Source organism: Corella eumyota, chromosome 7 (genome assembly GCF_963082875.1).
Source record: "Corella eumyota chromosome 7, kaCorEumy4.1, whole genome shotgun sequence".
NCBI lineage: Eukaryota > Metazoa > Chordata > Ascidiacea > Phlebobranchia > Corellidae > Corella > Corella eumyota.
Window position 1 is genome coordinate 3092273 of NC_137496.1, and position 18892 is coordinate 3111164.

At 31.1% G+C, this 18892-nt stretch overlaps 5 protein-coding genes across 5 annotated transcripts; 3 read left to right on the plus strand and 2 right to left on the minus strand.

Moving 5' to 3' along the window:
* Positions 1–388: 388 nt before the first annotated feature.
* On the plus strand, positions 389–1496 carry LOC145760402 (dehydrogenase/reductase SDR family member 9-like). Its single transcript, XM_082574286.1, has one exon. It carries the CDS (start codon positions 408–410, stop codon positions 1398–1400), a length of 993 nt encoding a protein of 330 aa, XP_082430412.1. The 5' UTR covers positions 389–407; the 3' UTR covers positions 1401–1496.
* A 143-nt stretch (positions 1497–1639) lies between these two features.
* LOC145760381 (xylosyltransferase-like) lies at positions 1640–10067 on the minus strand. Its single transcript, XM_082574262.1, has 15 exons — positions 9899–10067; positions 9025–9114; positions 8750–8917; positions 8461–8570; positions 8172–8300; positions 7532–7735; positions 6954–7149; positions 6345–6425; positions 5648–5717; positions 5389–5491; positions 5148–5286; positions 4771–4893; positions 4321–4542; positions 4033–4137; positions 1640–3954 (listed from the first exon to the last, which is right to left on the minus strand). The coding sequence occupies exons 1-15, from the start codon at positions 9980–9982 to the stop codon at positions 3157–3159; spliced, it is 2622 nt and encodes an 873-aa protein (XP_082430388.1). The 5' UTR covers positions 9983–10067; the 3' UTR covers positions 1640–3156.
* Positions 10068–10496: 429 nt separating this feature from the next.
* LOC145760409 (dehydrogenase/reductase SDR family member 11-like) lies at positions 10497–11855 on the minus strand. The gene is made up of 3 exons (XM_082574294.1): positions 11476–11855; positions 11076–11356; positions 10497–10999 (listed from the first exon to the last, which is right to left on the minus strand). Exons 1-3 carry the CDS (start codon positions 11782–11784, stop codon positions 10849–10851), a joined length of 741 nt encoding a protein of 246 aa, XP_082430420.1. The 5' UTR covers positions 11785–11855; the 3' UTR covers positions 10497–10848.
* Positions 11856–14435: 2580 nt separating this feature from the next.
* LOC145759669 (uncharacterized) lies at positions 14436–15587 on the plus strand. Its single transcript, XM_082573519.1, has one exon. The coding sequence runs from the start codon at positions 14436–14438 to the stop codon at positions 15585–15587; it is 1152 nt and encodes a 383-aa protein (XP_082429645.1).
* Positions 15588–17450: 1863 nt separating this feature from the next.
* Positions 17451–18691, plus strand: LOC145760397 (uncharacterized). The gene has a single exon (XM_082574281.1). It carries the CDS (start codon positions 17521–17523, stop codon positions 18613–18615), a length of 1095 nt encoding a protein of 364 aa, XP_082430407.1. The 5' UTR covers positions 17451–17520; the 3' UTR covers positions 18616–18691.
* Positions 18692–18892: the final 201 nt, after the last annotated feature.

Consider the following 18892-nt stretch of genomic DNA (forward strand, 5'->3'; position numbering starts at 1 on the left):
ATAAACTTTACGCAGAGCTAAAGATACGCTTCACTGATTAATGACATCAACATATGTACATGCGTTTGGTCACGTGACAATGGAAGAAAAATGTCAACAAAAAATGGATGCTAATGAGTAACTTCAACGATTAAGTAGTTGTGCAGTTGCTCAAAAACTATGCCAATACAGCAGGAAACCAAAGTTTAACGCGGTTGACTTCCTTTTTATATAAATTCTGTCTTTGGTTGAGCGCACATCCAGCATAAAAAAAGTTAAATAAGTTTTCCAGTTTTTATATTTTTCTGTTTTTAAAATGACCCCAAAGCTATACAGTTTTGCTAGCTTCAGAATAAATTATTTATATCTAATTTAAACATTTGATTTTCATTTTACAGCCTATGTTAAAAGCTGCTGCAAATTTAATCATGCTTTATATCTTTGCAATTATTGTTGGCACTTTAGGGATTTTGTATTTGTTAAAGGATTACTTTGTTTCTGCACCTAGAATTCAGCACATTAATGAGAAGTATGTTTTCATAACAGGTTGTGGTACTGGGTTTGGCAACAGACTAGCCAAGCGTTTAGACAACCTTGGTTTAAATGTATATGCTGGATGTTTATTAGATGAATCCAAAGTAAAACTAAACAACGAAACAAGTCCAAGACTTAAGGCATTTCAGCTTGACCTTACGAAAGAAGAGAGTATTCAAAATGCCTTTGAACTTGTAGTGAAGGATCTTGGTTCAAAACCACTTTGGGCGTTGGTTAATAATGCAGCAATTCCTGCAGCTTTAGTTCCTTTTGATTGGACCACTGTTAAAGATTACCAGAAAGTATTAGATGTCAACTTGTTTGGGATAATCCGAGCCACGTTGACTTTTTTGCCCTTGATAAAAAGGGGTGGCCAAGGAAGGATTATAAACACATCCAGCATGAATGCCAGGTTAAATATCATGTCCAATGCATACGGAGTATCAAAATGTGCACTGGAAGCATTATCAGATGGTTTAAGTTATGAGCTAAAGCCTTTCAACATCACAGTCCATACATTACAACCCAGCATATTTAAGACCAACATGTCTGACCCAAACTTGCATGCTCAACTAATCAAGCAAAAGTGGAGTCGACTTGATAAGTCGACTCGGCAAGAATATGGGCCCAACTTTAATGAAAAATATATTGCCAACATTACCAACCTCTATAAAAGCAGTACAAATTCAAATCTAGTTCAAGTGGTCAATGCTTATGAAGATGCAATTTTGTCAACAAAACCAAGCAATAGATATGTAGTTGGCTGGGATGCCAAGTTAATATTTCTACCTATGTCGCTGCTACCGTTTTCTTGGCAGTTTAGAATTATCCCCTTTATGCAGAAATTAAGTGGTTTAACTTCACCATTACCTGATTCATGCACTTAAAACTGTTACCATTTAAGTTAACCAAAAAAAAACAACTCTACCTTGAACAATTTCGTTATCAAGTATTACATTTTAACCAGCTTTAAAAATATTCGCAAGCAATCATATATATCATGTTACTAATTTAAATTTTACTAATTCTGTACAGTATTATGTTATGCAATTTGTTTAATCTCTCTAACGCACCTTCATATAAATCACTAAAAGACCCAAAACATTTATTTTGTGTATTACTACTATTTTTAATGCACACTCTATTACTTGTACAAATATGCAATACAATTACATACATCAGTTGAGCGATAACACGATTTATAGGCTACATACACTAAATAAGTATTGCAAATCACATAGAGATATATATAGATTTGGCACTGCAGTTAATATCATTATCTAACTAGCGACGGTACTATCAAAAACAAGAGGGATTAAAACAAAAATTGCAAAAGTCATAAGTTGAAAATTAAATTTGATTACAGGGCTTCAAATATAACATTAAAATAAAAGGTATAGATTAGTAACATTTCTTAATTTATTTATTCATAGTCAATATGTTACATAATTTGAGAAAAATATATAACGATTGTAAAGAATTTAGTTAAATATTGAAATTGTTTTGATTCAAATGCATAGGACGGACAACATTTTCAAAAATTAGTAATTTTACTAGATGAGTTAACATTAAAATATAGTACGTCGGAATTATGCCTAATACAGTGTTTTAGATTTGTCCAAAATCCAAGGCACAAAAAATGCTATAACATTTTTAAAAACTGTTATAGATATACGTTTACAAAGTTTATAATCTTTTTAGAAATATTTGATTATAACAATTTGATTTTAGTTTTATATATCGACAAAAAACATAAGTAAGTTAATATTAGAAAATATAAAAAACACCAATTAGGTTTTAGAAAGGAATATCATGATAACATTCAAAAATTTTAAAAAGTTACAATACTTAAAATAAGAAGCCTTACTCTTTAACTTGTATTATTTATAAAACGATATTATATTTTATTCTTTGAAATCTAAATTTTGTTATAAATATGAACTACATAAATTAAAAATCTTCACATAAACTTAGGACAAAAGTCGGATAACACTTTAATTGTGTATGAACAGTGGTAGAAAATTAGTGCAAAACTAACGCACAAAACTAAAATATCAAGTTTTAAATTAAAAATCCGCACCACCTAAGAGACAAATTTTATGGCACAAAATATTAACTCTTTTTCTGTAAAAGGTGCATATGAAATTAAGGGTATTTATATATATCAGTGGATAGTTGTTTTATATTCTTTAGGCTTAATAGTAAACAATTTTGACAAGCACATACGTAACATATTTACGACAGTGATTAGATTAATAATTGAAGAAACAGAAAAAATAAAAAAGTAAAATAAATTGGTCAGAATAAAATAAAGTAAGGGTTAACAAAAACTTGTTTTATTTAGTATTTATAAAATTTGCGGTCATAAATATTGCCCTATGTTCAGGTTTCGTGGTCAATCACATTGTAATAACAAATAAAATATTACTAAAAAAAATTATATTGCTACAAACAAACACCAAATATAAGTACTATTAGTTTAATGAGTTACAATGTTATGTAGGCTACATTATTAGCAAGCCTACCTAAACCAGAATAATAAATATCTAAAATTTAAACAAGCATGTACTACTAACTATTTTTAACTCACTTTAAATTTAAAATAAAACACTGCATTTTTGGAATAGTACTATAACAACAACGTTACCTTATCCTACCATTTGGTTTAATATTTGTTAGTTCCGATTTGGGGTCAGGCGAAAACGAGGACCAGTTCATGTTGATGCATAAATTAAGTAGATTGCGTTTCTGGCAATGCTTTGGCAATAAACTAGACCAGTCTTTTAAGGAGCCAGTGGCAAGGCAATAATCCTTTACCTTCCATGCACCAGATAATATATTGTCTATCCAGTTATGTAATTCGGCACCAGAAGTGATCTGTGCATTGTCTTGTAATATACGCAGTGCGCCGGTGTCTTTACTTAAATTAAGAGTTGTGCGAATCGAAAAAAGATTTCGGTTCGCTGCGTTTAGTTGTTCGTCATCAACAACTCCTAAATTTAAGGCCGCCAGGTCTTTGCTGCCCTCTAGGCTGTCTTTGTATTGAAATGGGGCAACATAAAACTCTAGCTCGGCGCAAATATTCGTAAATTGTCGCTGAACATAAAACCTAACAAGCCAGCGCCCGGGTCTTAAGGGTTTACGCAAGCTAAGCGGGGTATCAGTAACCCCTGCTGCTTTTGCGGGTGTTCTAAAATCGTTATAATCTGCTACGATGTTAAGGGGGTCAATAATGACAACTGTAACAACAAAATCATTTTCACCGTGACTCCAATGAGCAACCAAATGAAGAGCACTGTTGGGGCCCATGATCCCACCCCAGTCTCGAAGGGTAAGCTCTTTTACATCCCAGTTTGTGCCGATTGAAGCGGACTCCAACCTTTGAGCAAGCTCCGAGGAATGATCAAGGATGCGAAGTGGAGATTGGTGAGACATGAAAATCTGATTTTTTAATATTTAAAATAAATAAATTAAAATTTGTTGTGTGATTAAGCATTATTTTAATTTTTTAATGATTACCTGAAGTTGGGGTGTGGATTGGGTGAGCGAATTATTAAGTGAAGTTTTAACATCAAATGTCACCAAATAACCTTCAAAAATTTCTTCCTTCTTGTACAACTCAACCTTAATAAAAACAATTATTTAGAAAATAATGCAAGGGAAAAGATTATCTAAGCCCAGCCACGGTTAACAATTACTACAAACACATATATATACTAATTTAAAAGAAAATTCAATGCATATTTCAAAAATCTTGACACCTTAATAATCATCATATAAATAAATAAACTAGTTGTATTAAATTACCTGTAGCAGGTTTTGAACCTCGATATTACAAGTTTGATCCTGACTTAACCCCTGGTTTACCATTGCAAGTCCCATGCGAGCAAATGACGAATAATGGGTCAAGTATTCGTCCCCGACTGATGTGGGGCTGTCTTCATGGCTGAACACATTCTCCCAGTAACTTGTTAGCCCCATGGTCCCAGTAGGGTATTTCCCATAAATTTTAAAATCCAGATGGTTAACCTGTAAGTGTAAGATTCCAGAAAAATTACTTTTTGGGATTTACTTTCCAAAATCTGTTAGGGGTTAATTTTAAATAGTTTAATACAAATTACTACAATTAGTTGATAAAAATTGGCAGCAACCAATACATCAATCAATTAAAAACAGTTTGCTTAATATCAAAAGCCTTCCAACTTCCCTACAAACTGAAACCCTAAAAAAGATTAACAATTTAGTTCAACAACTTACCACTTCTTGGTTAATAACTTCCTCAAACTTGCGAGCAAAAAACACCGGTCTTGTCGTCTGTAGTCGACCCAAATCAGAAGGAAAAAAGTCATTTGGGGAGCAGCCACACCAATCTACTATGTGCTGTAAAAAAAGGTTAGATATATCTTATAGTTTTAACGTGGTTTAGCTAACCTAATATGATAAAGCTTAACAAATTGTCCAATTTATAGGTCTTTGAAACCAAAAAAATTTCATTTGTAATGTTTAAGTAAAAAACTAGGGCAAATTGTGGTAACGACTATATTACAACGAGCATTAAAAAAGTAGCTGGTCAAATAAGTAAAAATGAAATCCATAAGGTCATAAACTCCTAACAGTCTTTGGTTTTTACTTACCTTGTATTGACATTTGCAGCCACGTGCCCGGTTCCAGTTCGTAACTCTTAAGTTATTATCCACAAATGTCTCGCAACGATCACTGTTCTGTGCTAAGGTGTGAAAAAATGACTCAGCTGGAAGTAAAGTGTACTTGTACCTTTAAAAGTTAAACACATGTTCAATTTATATACCATTATTACACATATACAACTTTCTAAATTGCATAATTATATAGTTTTTTAGAGAATAAAATCGTTACCAAAATTTCAGGTCTTTTAATAGTTGGTCATTGCCGTTAATTATATAATCGCAATAACCTCTGTTTAAAGCCACCCAGTCACTACCTCCATTTACTGTAATACCTACGTAACATAAATGAAACTCAATTTTAATTTTAAAATATTAGAAATAAAAGTGTGAATAATTACATTTTTATATATACAGTTAAGAGTAATTACTTTTACTGTTTGGAAACCGGAAACTTTAAGTTAACTTTATGATAACTAATGTTCACTTACCTTCTGGTAATTCTCGATCACCTAATCTCCACATATGTTGATCACATTCAACAAAAACTCGGTTTAATCCCTGGTAAAAAAATTCAAATTAACAAAATCGTAATAATATATATTTCAACAAAAAAACTATTGAGGACATTTTTATTATCCCAATATAGCAATTTTGAAAATAGACCAAGTTTTCGCAATAAAGGTATGGTAAATTATATACCATACAGTCATTCTTTGAAGATATAACTAAAGGTAAATACATGTTTAAATAATGTCAAGAAATTTAAACACATACAATTTTGTTCGGCTAAATTTACGTACAAATTATAGGTTACTTCTTCATTAAATATTTTTAAACTTAAAATTATAAAAAAGATTTACAAAAAAAATGTTGACACTTTTAAAGCTTCCCAAGGGATTCAATTACATTTTAATTTGTAATAAAATCTGAGAATTAAATTTATTATTATTTCCTTCCTCTTATAAATAGGGTTTCGTTTAAGAAAAGTTAACAATATGGGCTAATAGAAGCCCAAGCTGAGAAGTTGTATTTAAAATAAGCTCTATACAAATTAATATTAATGAAAACTTAAATGTAATAAAATACACAAATCATAAGATAAAATTTTTTGAACATCAATAGACAAAAAAATATAGGCCTATATAATAAGTAATATAACAACAACATAAATTTTTGATTACTGACCTGTTTTCTTATAAATTTTTCATCATCTCTGCCGTGAGATTTCATGAAATTTTTGTCATGATAAGTCGCCAAAAAATTGACCTAAAAAATAAAAAAAATTAATTTCAATAAAAATTATTAGAAACTTAATACAGTCTAATAAAAAAAATAATAATAGTTTACAAATCGTATTTTATGCAAAAACAGAAAGTTTTTTTTTAATCATTTGATTTTTAATATTAAGTTATACAGGTTAAAATGTTACAGCAATTTTTAAATAGGTAAAATGAGTTTATGTGGTTAACCTACACATTAGTGTGAAATCTAACACAAGTTTAATTAAACAAACATCAAATATTGATTTAAAGATTTGTGCTCAAATTAAATTTAAATTCTAAACTCATGGATAATTGATGTTTTAATTTGTAAATTATATAACAAACATTTGTTAAACTCTAAATATTTAAAATTTAAATGTAATTATATAAAAAATATTATTTTGTGCTACAGCATGAGAGCAGGGGGAATCGAACCCAGGGCCACATGTAGTAAAGCCAAGTGTTCACACCACTACACCATGCTGTCAATAACATGGTAACTTATATTATTTTAAGATAAAAGAAATCCTACCAAGTTCTCTTCATTTTCTATAGGAAAATCCAGGGCGCTCAGATTAATAAAAAAATCCCAATCCTTCCAAAACCGAAGCACGTCACTTATTGCATGCAACAGCATTTGGAGCAAACTTGATCCTCCCCATATAGTTGCCATTCTCCAATTAGCTACTTTGACATTCGGATATTTTTCTGTAGCTTTCCGTATTTCTCTAAAAAATTAAAATATTTTGGTATAAATGCTGTTAATGTAAAAAAAAATGCCCATTTTGAATTTAATGACGCAAGTTTTTTAATGATGTGTCAACTAATAGCCTTCAATTTTTTTGTTTACATTTTGAATGGAAAAGGCTACCGCCCTTGTTCAATAATCACCTATCCATTCTTATTATGCAAACACTACTCTAGGTTTAAAATCTACTAAACTCCCATTACAATAAAATACTTATTCAGACCTAAACAAACAAAATAAAAATGCCTTGGTACTAATAGTAGTACTACAATAAAGCTATGCAAGAACAATATAAATACTTGCTTTTAGAGTATATCAAGGCAAATTCTACTGTTTAAAAATGTTAAATGTACAACTCTTGCCTTAGTAGGTAGTCAGATCTTTTGTCCACATGAATATAATAATAATGATCCTTATTGTAAATCACTTTTAAGAGTCGACGGAATTGTCGGAAAGCACGACCATGGACTTGTAGCATGTAACAAATACGAATTGGACGGAGATTATTTGAGAATGATTTTGGTTTTGGGGCATTGAACATAAATTTCCCTTCATGAGGGCAATACCTAGACAAAATTAAAATATCAAAAATTAGAAAATAAAATAGGATCAATATTGAAATAATTAAATTAAATTATAGTTAGCGTAATTACAAGAAAGATAGACTATTATTAAACCCACATTCAACTTAATATTTTAATATAGGATATTGGTAAGTATGTAAACTATTAATTTTTTTTTTTTTTTTGGGCCGAATTCATTAAATGACAATTTTTTATTTAAACAGGAAGCCTGATGTGAATCAGAACACATTGTTCAACTGAACAAAATCCAAATAGGATAAATCTGGTGGCCTACTAAAGACTATAAGGCCAACATTAAATTTAAAAACCACAAATTTTTACATATGTTCTTTCTTGGTTGACATGCGAATGAATAACAAGTAAAGGTGTAATAAATAAAATGTAACAGAAGGAGTTCTACATCAAAATAAAACCTTACCTTGGCATTTCTTTAGGGAATAAGGTTGAGTTTTGCATTTTACATGTAGTGTCAGCTATTTGCTGTTTGCATTGATCACTTGTAGCTCTCGAAATTGCCGACTTGGCATCATTAAGTGTTACTTCACATCTGAAACAATTAAAAATTGTATAACAATTATAGACTTAAGTAGCCAATACACAAACCATTAAATGAAATTACGAGCCTAAAGGTATATTTGCCATCGAAATAGCTTAATTACTTTTAATTTAAACAGTATATACAATAAAAAACACAAGACATCGCTTACTCTGGTTTGTAGGAGAAAAGCCTGCTTTCTTTTTCTGATAGATCATCGTCGTATAAGTTGACATCATTGGCATTGTTATAGGCTTCGTTAACATAACTTTTCTTTAGTGACTGCAGACATATAAAGATTATAAAAATAACATGACAAATGGGAATAAAAGCGTCTGACTAAACAAATTTGTTTTTTTTAATGTTTGAGTCACACTGTTAGACAAAAAAGAACAAAAATCACAATAAATACAACTGTAGATAATTTGGCATAAAAAATTTGAAATAATTTTATTTCTTACATTTTCTGGTAGCTGTAAGTTATTATCCTCCAAAATATCAATTGAATCTTTAGCATGCTCATTAAATTGTTCTCGAAATCGTGGATCTTTTGGATTATACAGATCAATGTTACTTTTTCCTTTTAGGTACAAACCTTCATCATTTTTCATTCCAGCTAATGCCAATTGCTAAAAAAAAAAATGTTACTCTATGTTTAACTAATAAAGTCAACCTTTTCACCTCAAGGATAAATAAATGTAAAAAAAATCTAGTTAAAGTAATAAATTATAAAAACCTTTCTATGTTTTTGCATTTCATTATTTCTAATTCGTAGAAGTTTTTCTTCTTCAAGAAGATTTGGATGGGAGTTGAATGCAATCAGAGCCTGAACAATATTAACAAAAATAAACAAAATGTTTAAGTTTTCACAACACCGGCAGCGTGGTGTAGTGGTAAGAACACTTGCTCCACCACCATGAGGTCGTGGGTTCAATCCCCACTGATCTCATGATGTAGCGCCCTTGAGTAAGGCCCTATAAACGGTATGAACTCCTGCTGAGCCAGCGCTTAATCAGCAGCATAATTACTGGGCAATTATAATCTATAATATTCCACACTGCCACAGGCAACTCGAGACTGGGTCGGAGTAACTGATGTTACACTATGTTTAAGTCGCGCATTCGACTTTCCCACATCGAGGATAAAGATATGTACAAAAAAAAAAAAAAGCTTAATTTATTATATATAAAGTAATGAAACTGGCCAAAGCTAATGAATAAGTATTTCAGAGTGTTAACATACACACATGTTTGCCAGTTTATTTTGTCTGGTTAAGAAGACAATTATTTTTAAATTATGTAATGCAACTTCAATACTGTAAATGACATGATTGGATGAAAAGTTTAGTATCACAAACCTATAGCATTAAGAAAAAACAAAATACTTATTTAGTTATTACACAAACAAAAGTTGGTCAAAGGTTTATATTGCCTATATTTATTCCATTCCCTTCTGCTCTAAATTACAGCTTTTTATTGCTGTAGGTTTTTACTAAAGCACACATTATATCAGATATACGGTAACAACAAATCAAATATTATCAATAGAAAATCGTATTGAATTGTTGATAATGATTGTAGCTGTTTTAAATCGACTTATATAAAACGTACCTGTACAAGCAATATCAATCCGACGAAATAAATCAATAGTTTGTAACTTCTTGCGAACCTTCTTGCACTCCTTATTAATCCCATCTCAATTTATTTATATGATTTAACCATTGCCAGTTACTACAATACTTTATGCAGCAAACTTAAGAGATGTCTCGAAAATGCCTATGCCCAGTCAGCCAGTGAACGCAATGTGCCCGCTAGCGTGTGCCCGCAATGCGCTCACCATGTCCGCGATGCCCACAATTTTTTACATATATTTTAATGCCCGCGATGCCCCATATACTTTTTTCTGATTTTAAACCAGATCTTTTTGTGTTAATTTGTTATATTATTTTTTCATTATATTTGAAAAAAAATTATTTTAAATAAGTAAGCATTAAACTTAAAATTAAACAACTGAAGGTCCTGCCAAGATCACAGAACTTCTTAATGAAAGTATTTGGGAAGAAACAGCTATAGCAAGCCTTCGAGGTCCATGGACTTTTTAACGTTTTTTTAACACAAATTAAGCTGAAGTATGGCTGTTCAAATTATTAACTTAACTAATATATCCTGTTTAAATCATTCACTTAACTTAGATTTTAATTTTTTAGGAAACTTTTTATTAATATATTCAGTGTTACATGTATTCTGAACTTCAAATTTGAAATCGATGAAATTCAAAAATAGAACTATATTAATACAAACAAAATAAGGCTGGTAAGAACATAAAGAAAACTGAATGCACACTGTTTAAATTAAATGATACAAATATTAAATCTAAATATAATTTAAAATCTTTAAAAAGGTTACAGTACCATAAATATAGGCCCAGTGTTAAATTGGAAAAGATCAAGACAATTATTTTAATATGCATTAAAGGGTAGAAATCCGATTAATAAAACCACAATCTACAACATAAATCAAAGCTGAGTGTACATGATGAAATAAATTCACAAACGACAAGTTTAAAAAACCTGTCTAGTCGGAGTAAGAACAATCTCATCGATAGTTATATAAGAAGGAGCGGAAATAGCATACATAACCGCATTGGCAACATTATCAGAACTTAAAGAATCGGAATTGGCAAATATACCAGCTTTAGCATCTGATCCCAAGCTATAGAAAAATAAACCAAGGTTAGATTTTAGTCTATAAACATATACAAACATATCTCGATTTAAAAAATCGTCACCTGTTGTAGAGTTCTGTGTGAACTAGGCCAGGAGATATACTCGTTACTCTTATATCGCTGTTCTTATTTCTTAGCTCTTTTCTTAGGCCAGCACCCAAAGTCAGAACAGCACATTTAGTTGCACAATACATTACGCATCGGGCCTCCATTACACGACCCAACAAACTTGCCATGTTTATAATGTGACCCTTGCTACTTTCAGAAGATTCCATTAAAGCGCAAGCTTCTCTGGTAACTATACATGTAGCCACCACGTTTAGATCAATCAATCTACGCCACTCCTAAAAAGATTGTAAAAATATTTGATAAAGTTTCATTACCACAACATAAACTCAAGAACAAAATATTTAAACTAACTCTATAAGTCTAGATTGTTAAAGAAAATAAAGTAATAAACGACCTTTGTCTTTCCGTCCGTTATGCCACCACCATACATAATTCCTGCATTGTTAACACAAACATCCAAAACACCAAAAGTTTCTTTTATAAACTTAAACATGGCTAGTATTTCTTCTTCATTTTGAAGATCACACTTGTATGAAAAGACTTTCCCAGTGTTACATTTGTTCAACTCAAGCGCGTGTTCATTCAACTTTTCAATATTCCGAGCACAAGTGATTACCTGCATTCCATTCTCAACTAACTTTGCTACAATTTCTTTTCCAATTCCAGAGGATCCACCAGTAACTAAGGCAACTTTTCCTTCCATTTTATTAGACCTACAATTTAGAAATAATACACAGAAAGATTTTTCTGAAGAAAAATATTTGTTAGCTTGTTTATCTTAAAACTAAAACTAGTATCTTTTCAACTTTGTTGTGCTGATTATATTTTCAAAAAATCGTCTGAAAGAAGATTCCTCTTTGTTTATGTTTGATATATCTAAACACAGCCAAATTATATATAAATCATCTTTATAAATCTGTTTTCCTGTTTATTGACACTTCCTTGGTTTGTTTTTAAAGTTTATTAAAAAGACCGGAAAAACTGATACATTGAACTGTCAAAACAGGCTATACAATTCAGTGCACTCTTAAAAGAGTAATTTACTCCATAAATTATAGTAAATATACAGGCTAGACAACAACCAAAAGGTATCAAGTTAGTTGTTGCCACGTTTTACTTCATGCACATTTATAGTTCACTTTACTTTTAAGTAAGTGTGGTCTGTTGAAAATTTACAACAAAAAATTTTTCTTTAAGTGCGAAAAAGTGTGTTTAACGTAGAAACAGAAAAGCTTAAATGAAACTACTTGAGATAGCTCTCATATTACCAACCTGCATTTTTGGCTTTAAGTGGAACGGTAAAAATGTTTGAGAAAAGGGATGTAAATATGTATATCATTTAAGACCTTCTGTACCTACCTCAACTTATTTAAAAAATAATACGAATAATATATTTTCTATGCTTTAAATATTTTGACAAAATTTAATATTCAATTTAAATTTGATTTTTGTAGATTCGCAGCAACATTTGGGGACAATATTTTTCAACATCAAAGGTTTGAAGTGTGGTAATATTACAAGTTCAGCCCGATATGAAATTACCAAAACAATCAATATTAACATAATCGTGTTTTTGTAACAATTTAAAAGCTATAATATATCAATGACTGTATTGCGTACAACTACGTTGCTAAAAATCTAACTTTTAACTACATGCATGTATACCTAATAAAATGTCCCAAAAATCAAATCAATAACAAGTTGACACATTTTCCTGTTAGATCTAATACGTATCCTCTTACAGGAAGAGTTTACCTTACGGTTAAATATCATTAGAAGCAACTTATCGTAAGTTATCGGTGCATGTTGTAGTTCGTGCAAATGCGGTAATAACTGGTATAGAATTTCAAAAGCTTTGTTTTTTAAATAGGAAAATGCTGGGTATTTGTATTTGTTTTTTAATATAAAGAAAATAACAATTAACTTAAGAACTATCACTACATGAATAAAAGCATAAATCAATTATTTATAAAATAATTGATAGTTATGTTTAAACGACAAAAAAATAGTATTTTTAATTTAATATATCTTATAGGTACCAGGTAAAAAAAAGTTAGAAATAATTTTAATTATTAAAAACCATCAAACCGATCAGTAATAGTACAATAATTCAACCAGAACTTGAAAAGCCCCCTAAAACATATTGTGGATGCTTACAGCTTAGCTTAAGACTAAAAACCCACAAAAATTACAGCTAGCAAAATTATGTAAACAAACCATAGCCGCAAAGCTACAAAAATTTCCCAATACTAAACCTAAGCGCGGGAGTTAAACCAGACCAATAAAAAAGTTATTTATCGCTAGCCTTGGTGCGAACGTTCGTGTTCTAAATGTGAAACGAACCTTAAAATAAGTACCCGTGGTTTAAATGACTTAAACTAAACAGTGACAGTTTAACCTATTGATAATACGGGGGTATTTTCAATAAGTACTTGCAAAATAAAATAGTGTAGAAATGGGTTTAAACTCAAGGGATGAGTTCAGAAGCTCTCTATGTTAAGATCTAGCACAATAGAAGTTATTTAAGCTGTTTTTTTTTAATATTTAAAGGATTACTGTTTTAAATATAAGAATTTTACAACATAAACAAGATATGCAGTTAGAAATAAGCCTTTTAGCCTCAAAAAAATTTAATTTGGTTATTGTTTATGTAGGGGCCCTGGTCAAATTTAATGCTTTAGGTTGCAAAGCTTTCAATAATTAGTTTCCCTGCAAAAAACAATTAGAACCGAATTAAGAAAATATTATTCATTCAAATACGAAAATGAACCTTATATAATGTAAATTGACAATTAAATAAACCGACTTCTGCGTAAATAACCTTTTATCATAATTTTATTTCCGTGTTTGATTCATGAGGGTATTTCCATTTCTGGAAATGCAAGAGTTCAAACGTAAAAATGTAAAAGGGTTTAAATATGAAATAAGGCTGATCAAATGTCGACAAGTGCTAAGTATAAGCAGTTGCGCAGCTTTAAATCTGCGATGTTTGTGATAACAATGCAGGAATTATGTATGGTGGTGGCATAACGGACGGAAAGACAGAGGTCGTTTATTACTTTATTTTCTTTAACAATCTAGACTTGTAGAGTTAGTTTAAAGACGCAGCTTTAAATCTGCATTTAACAAAGATATATTTGGTAACGCTTTGCTATTTTACTTACAACTAGAAAAAGATCGAGTTACCCAAAATAAATAAAATAAACAGTTTTTGCGCAAGTGTTTAAAAACAAAAAAAATGCAAAAATAATTTATTTTATAAAAAAGGAAATTTACATTTTAGAATTTGACAGAATTTTTTTTTATATTTACAGACATTTTATTTTTGATTCTCTGTTAGGTGTATTACAATACATGGATAACATTACTTCGTCGAATCCTTTGTCAACGACTTTCAACCAGACCAACTTTACGAGCCAAACATTCGACAGATTTAAAGAACCTTCATGGTTCGTACCACAAGCAATTGAAGGCATTCTTATCCTTCTAACATTATGGATGTTACTCTGCCTTATATGTAGAGGCATACACCACGGCAATTGTTCAAGCCAATGCGATAGTGAGTCGGAAAGAAAGCCGTACATACTGTATATTCTAATCGTAGCCTGCCCTGTTAGTTTACTGATCAGGCTAGTTGCAAGTCAAGTTGGGCTTAATATAGGCTACAGAACGAACTCGAACGCTTTGTGTGAGAACGTGTACGACATTATCGACTTCACTTATTTTCTAGCGATTCTAAACGTCTACCTTTTTATATGGTTGCGTCAATGGGTGTTCTACAGCAACAAATTAATGAACGTAACGTATAGTAAACCTCTGCGCGTGTTAAGCGCCACTAGCCTTCTATTACTTTTTCTACCGGGCATTGGTATCTTAGTTTTAAACATGCTGCCAGTTACACATCCAAGTTCTCCAGAAGGGTGCTTATACGTGCCTACAGATGCTAATATAGACACTTTGTCTAATATTTCTATTGCTATACTCTTTGCTACGGGTCAAGGTATACTGCTAGGGCTTTTTGTATACCCGCTACAGCGAAATCGCGCGCTTTTTCAAGGCCACAGATGCTGCATGACACTTTGTTGCCCAAATAATAATCATCAATACTTTAATTCAAGGCCTTTCTTTGGAGACCAGGTTGTTTACACGATAACCAACCAAGACATAACATCGGCACAGATTCACCAAGAAAACCAAAGCGAAAATATTCGTCTGGGCACTATCGAAAAACGCGCTCAAAGGTCCAAAACCTTGCACAACAGAATTGTATCCATCCTCAGAAGGACAATAATAGGCACAGCCATTGCAGTAATAACCGATGTTTTTGTTATTTTGACTGTATTTTTTCTATTCCCTAGTGGTACTACACGACGAATTGACATTCTTATGTATGACTTGAATTTATTTTTGGACGTTGCTTTGGTTATCAACACAGTTCCGGGTGATATACTTAAATCACCTTTAATGAGCAATAGAAGGGGAGACACTTCATTTTTTGGACACTAACAACATTTTTTTTAACATTCTTAAATTTTTTTTTTAAATTGTGAAATTTAAATTTTAAAATTGTTATATGTTATTTAGAATACTGTTGGTGTTTTTATTTTTCGCAATAGATAAGCATATTACTAATGTATTTTTTATATTAAATTATATTTCCATAATTCATAATTTACGCAAATAAGTGCATTTGCTAAAAATATTTCAATTAATTTGAATAATTCATGCAATAAATAAGTCGTTAAATGACATATTGTTTTAATTTTTATGATTTTGAATAAAGTTTAAAAAAATCAATTAAAAACGCATTATGGTTCGCGTAGACTTTTTTAAAAATTTAAACAACAAATCATCTAAAATGACATTAGTTGCGCATTCTGCAAACAAGCTAGACGCGTTTATATTTGGCAAACGGTCCACAGAAAATGATTTATCTTAATTGGCATTTTAGCAAAGCTTTGTAAATATTAATCTTGTTAAGGGGCAGTTAGCATTTGGATATGAAAACGCGTAGCCTTTAACTTTATCATGATTTAGAAAATTCTCCAAACATGTTCAGATTAAATGTGAAAGGTCACGTAAAATAGACAACAATTTACAACAAATTACATAGAGCGTTAAAAGCCCTATTTCAGACAGTGTAATATAAAACCATTGACACTTGTAAATAGAAGGAAAATTTCCGACGCAAATAAAAGTTATTTTTGTCATCTGTTCGGTAAAGCCGTTTAGAAAGGCAAGTTGATGACGTATAAGGCATGTTTTAAATAGCTGCAAAACACGGTTTCGAGTAAATATAAATTGTCTAAAGGTCACTATTGGACTACTTTTCTGAACTGGTTTGGTATATAAACAACTTTTATAAAATAACTATAGTAATGTTAAAAACATAAAAAATAAGCGCAGGTTTTGATGCCATATCAATGTTTTTTAAATATAGTGTTTTATAGTTTGTAGTAAAGATATCATGTAGCCAAGTATATATTTATCATTTTATCATTTTAAAAAAATTTACGTCATAAAACGTGATCTCAAATTTTCGAAACAAGAAAAAAAAGGAAGTTAAAAATAATACCGAAAATACAGAAACAGTTGAACAAAGATTTAAGCATTAACTTAACTACGAGGCAGAACCTCGAAAAGGCCTAGGTCATATATTAGTAAGTAAATTAGCGGGTTAATATTAGTTGTTTGTCAAAAATCGTGTTGCTTTTCGTTCAAAAAAAAGCACCGAAAATGAAAAAGAAAATTTAAAAGATTTTATTCAGATAAAAATATTTATAGTCATATATTAAAATCAGAAAAATATTCTTTACATTTACTGCTGGCTTACTGCTAGATTTGCGTTCACGATAAGCAAAACGTATAGGTAAACAAAAACAACTATGCATTTGTATTAATCATATAGCTTCCGTCTTGAGATAACAACTATACCTTGCTAGTAGGTGTCAAGAAGTATAGTGGGAATAGTAATATAGTCATTGTAAGTCATAGTTTATTGAGAAAAAGGGTCGATTGTACTTTTAGTCGAGAATAAAATTTTTCAAGAAGTTGTTTGTCGCCTGTTTGGGGTCTAAAATTTCAATTGTTAAAAACCAAGATTGAGAAAATTTACGGAACCTAATGCGGCGTAAATTTCTAAACTATTGTGGCTTTGTAGTCACATACTAAATCTAATATTAATTTAAACTGTAACACAGTTTCAGTCTTTATTTTTTGACAAAATTTTTTTCTCCTTAAAAACTTTAGTAGTTTTGAATTGAAATAGTTCAATTAGGAACTCCACAAAAAAGTTGGCATTTTTTACACTATAAAAGGTTATGTTAAATTCGATTTAAATATATTTTCGTTTAAATTTAGAGTTTTAAAACTTGTTTAAAAACAAAGGTTTTAAAATATAGTGGAAATAAAACGAGTAACATCACGTTTCACGTTTAAGATGAACTCAACAAATCAGAACGAAACGGAGTTTATTCGCCAGCATGAAGTTACTTGGCTGGTGCCTACAATTGTAAACTGCATTCTTATACTTTGCGATATTTGGGTGATAGCCCGTCTGATTTACTTTGGAATTAAAACCGGAAAGTGGCGAGCAATCCAGAAAAGAAATATGGATAAATTAGACGCCGGACTTATATACTCTGCGTGCGTTGGTTGTGCCGTGGCACTTCTTGTGCGACTGGTATCAAGCCAATTAGCCTTTAATGTAGGCTACGACAACAACTCAGACAGCATTTGCGAGGATATATATGATTTTAGCTTTGCATGTTACGCACTGGTTCTACTATTTGTGTACATCTTCTTATGGCTACGACAGCGTATATTTTACGCCAACCAAATGCTTAACGTAAGCTACAGCAAGATTGTTCGAGTTTTCAGCGCTTCAAGTATAATACTTATGATTGTAAGCGGTTTATCTGTCACGGTATTAAACACACTTCCCCATACCTACCCATCTTCGCCAATGGGTTGTATCTACCAGCCTACAGACTTGGCCCACGACACTTTGTCAGTTTTGGCCGGCGTTGCTGTCCTCGTCCTCGGCCAACTTATATTGGTGGGCTTATTCATTTACCCATTAAGACAGAACAGGTCGTTAATTGACTGGAAAAACTGCTGCAAATGTTTTAGAACGCCAATCGAAAACAGTAGTCCGGCGGGCAGTCCTAAAGTTGGATATCCAACTCTACAAACTATACAAATAAACGAAATTTCACATAATAACTTGTCGCCAAGAAAGGTACCTAGTCCGGTTGCCAATGCAAAAAGAAGACAGTCGACTACTTCGATTCGAATTGTAGGAATCTTGCGCAGAACGATAATCATAACAGCAATTAACATAGTAACTGATTTGTTAGTAACCTTTTTATCGTTTTTTGTTTTTGAAGATGGCACTACAAGGCGTATAAGTATATTGGTATACGATATTAATTTATTTATTGGCGTAATGCTTATAGTTGGAACACTTTCCGGCGCTAAAAAAATATTTAAATCGCCGTTTAAAGGCGTTGAATTATCTTCTATATCTTCGTAGTCTTTTTTGTACCTTTTACATATTTTTTCTAATCCGTCGTACAAGTTGTAAACTTTTGTATAAATAAAGCTTACTAAATTTCCAGTCGATTTGCGTTGAAAGAGTGTAAGTAATAAAAATTTAACAAATTCAAACTATTTGTTATTTTAACCATTTTTCATCACACAATTTGTATAAGCTAGCCTGGCTAGTTTATTGTATTGTGGTCGCACAACCTATAAGTCTTATCCCCAAAAAATAACACAATATGAAAAAGCCTTTTAAGAAGGTAAAGAAA

Coding starts and splice junctions, on each gene's coding strand:
- LOC145760402 (XM_082574286.1), top strand. CDS start 408: ATGCTTTATATCTTTGCAATTATTGTTGGCACTTTAGGGATTTTGTAT.
- LOC145760381 (XM_082574262.1), bottom strand. CDS start 9,982: ATGGGATTAATAAGGAGTGCAAGAAGGTTCGCAAGAAGTTACAAACTA. Junction 9,115..9,898: donor GATTGATATTGCTTGTACAG/GTACGTTTTATA, acceptor AATATTGTTCAG/GCTCTGATTGCATTCAACTC. Junction 5,492..5,647: donor TGATCGAGAATTACCAGAAG/GTAAGTGAACAT, acceptor TATGTTACGTAG/GTATTACAGTAAATGGAGGT.
- LOC145760409 (XM_082574294.1), bottom strand. CDS start 11,784: ATGGAAGGAAAAGTTGCCTTAGTTACTGGTGGATCCTCTGGAATTGGA. Junction 11,357..11,475: donor TAACGGACGGAAAGACAAAG/GTCGTTTATTAC, acceptor CAATCTTTTTAG/GAGTGGCGTAGATTGATTGA. Junction 11,000..11,075: donor CACACAGAACTCTACAACAG/GTGACGATTTTT, acceptor ATTTTTCTATAG/CTTGGGATCAGATGCTAAAG.
- LOC145759669 (XM_082573519.1), top strand. CDS start 14,436: ATGGATAACATTACTTCGTCGAATCCTTTGTCAACGACTTTCAACCAG.
- LOC145760397 (XM_082574281.1), top strand. CDS start 17,521: ATGAACTCAACAAATCAGAACGAAACGGAGTTTATTCGCCAGCATGAA.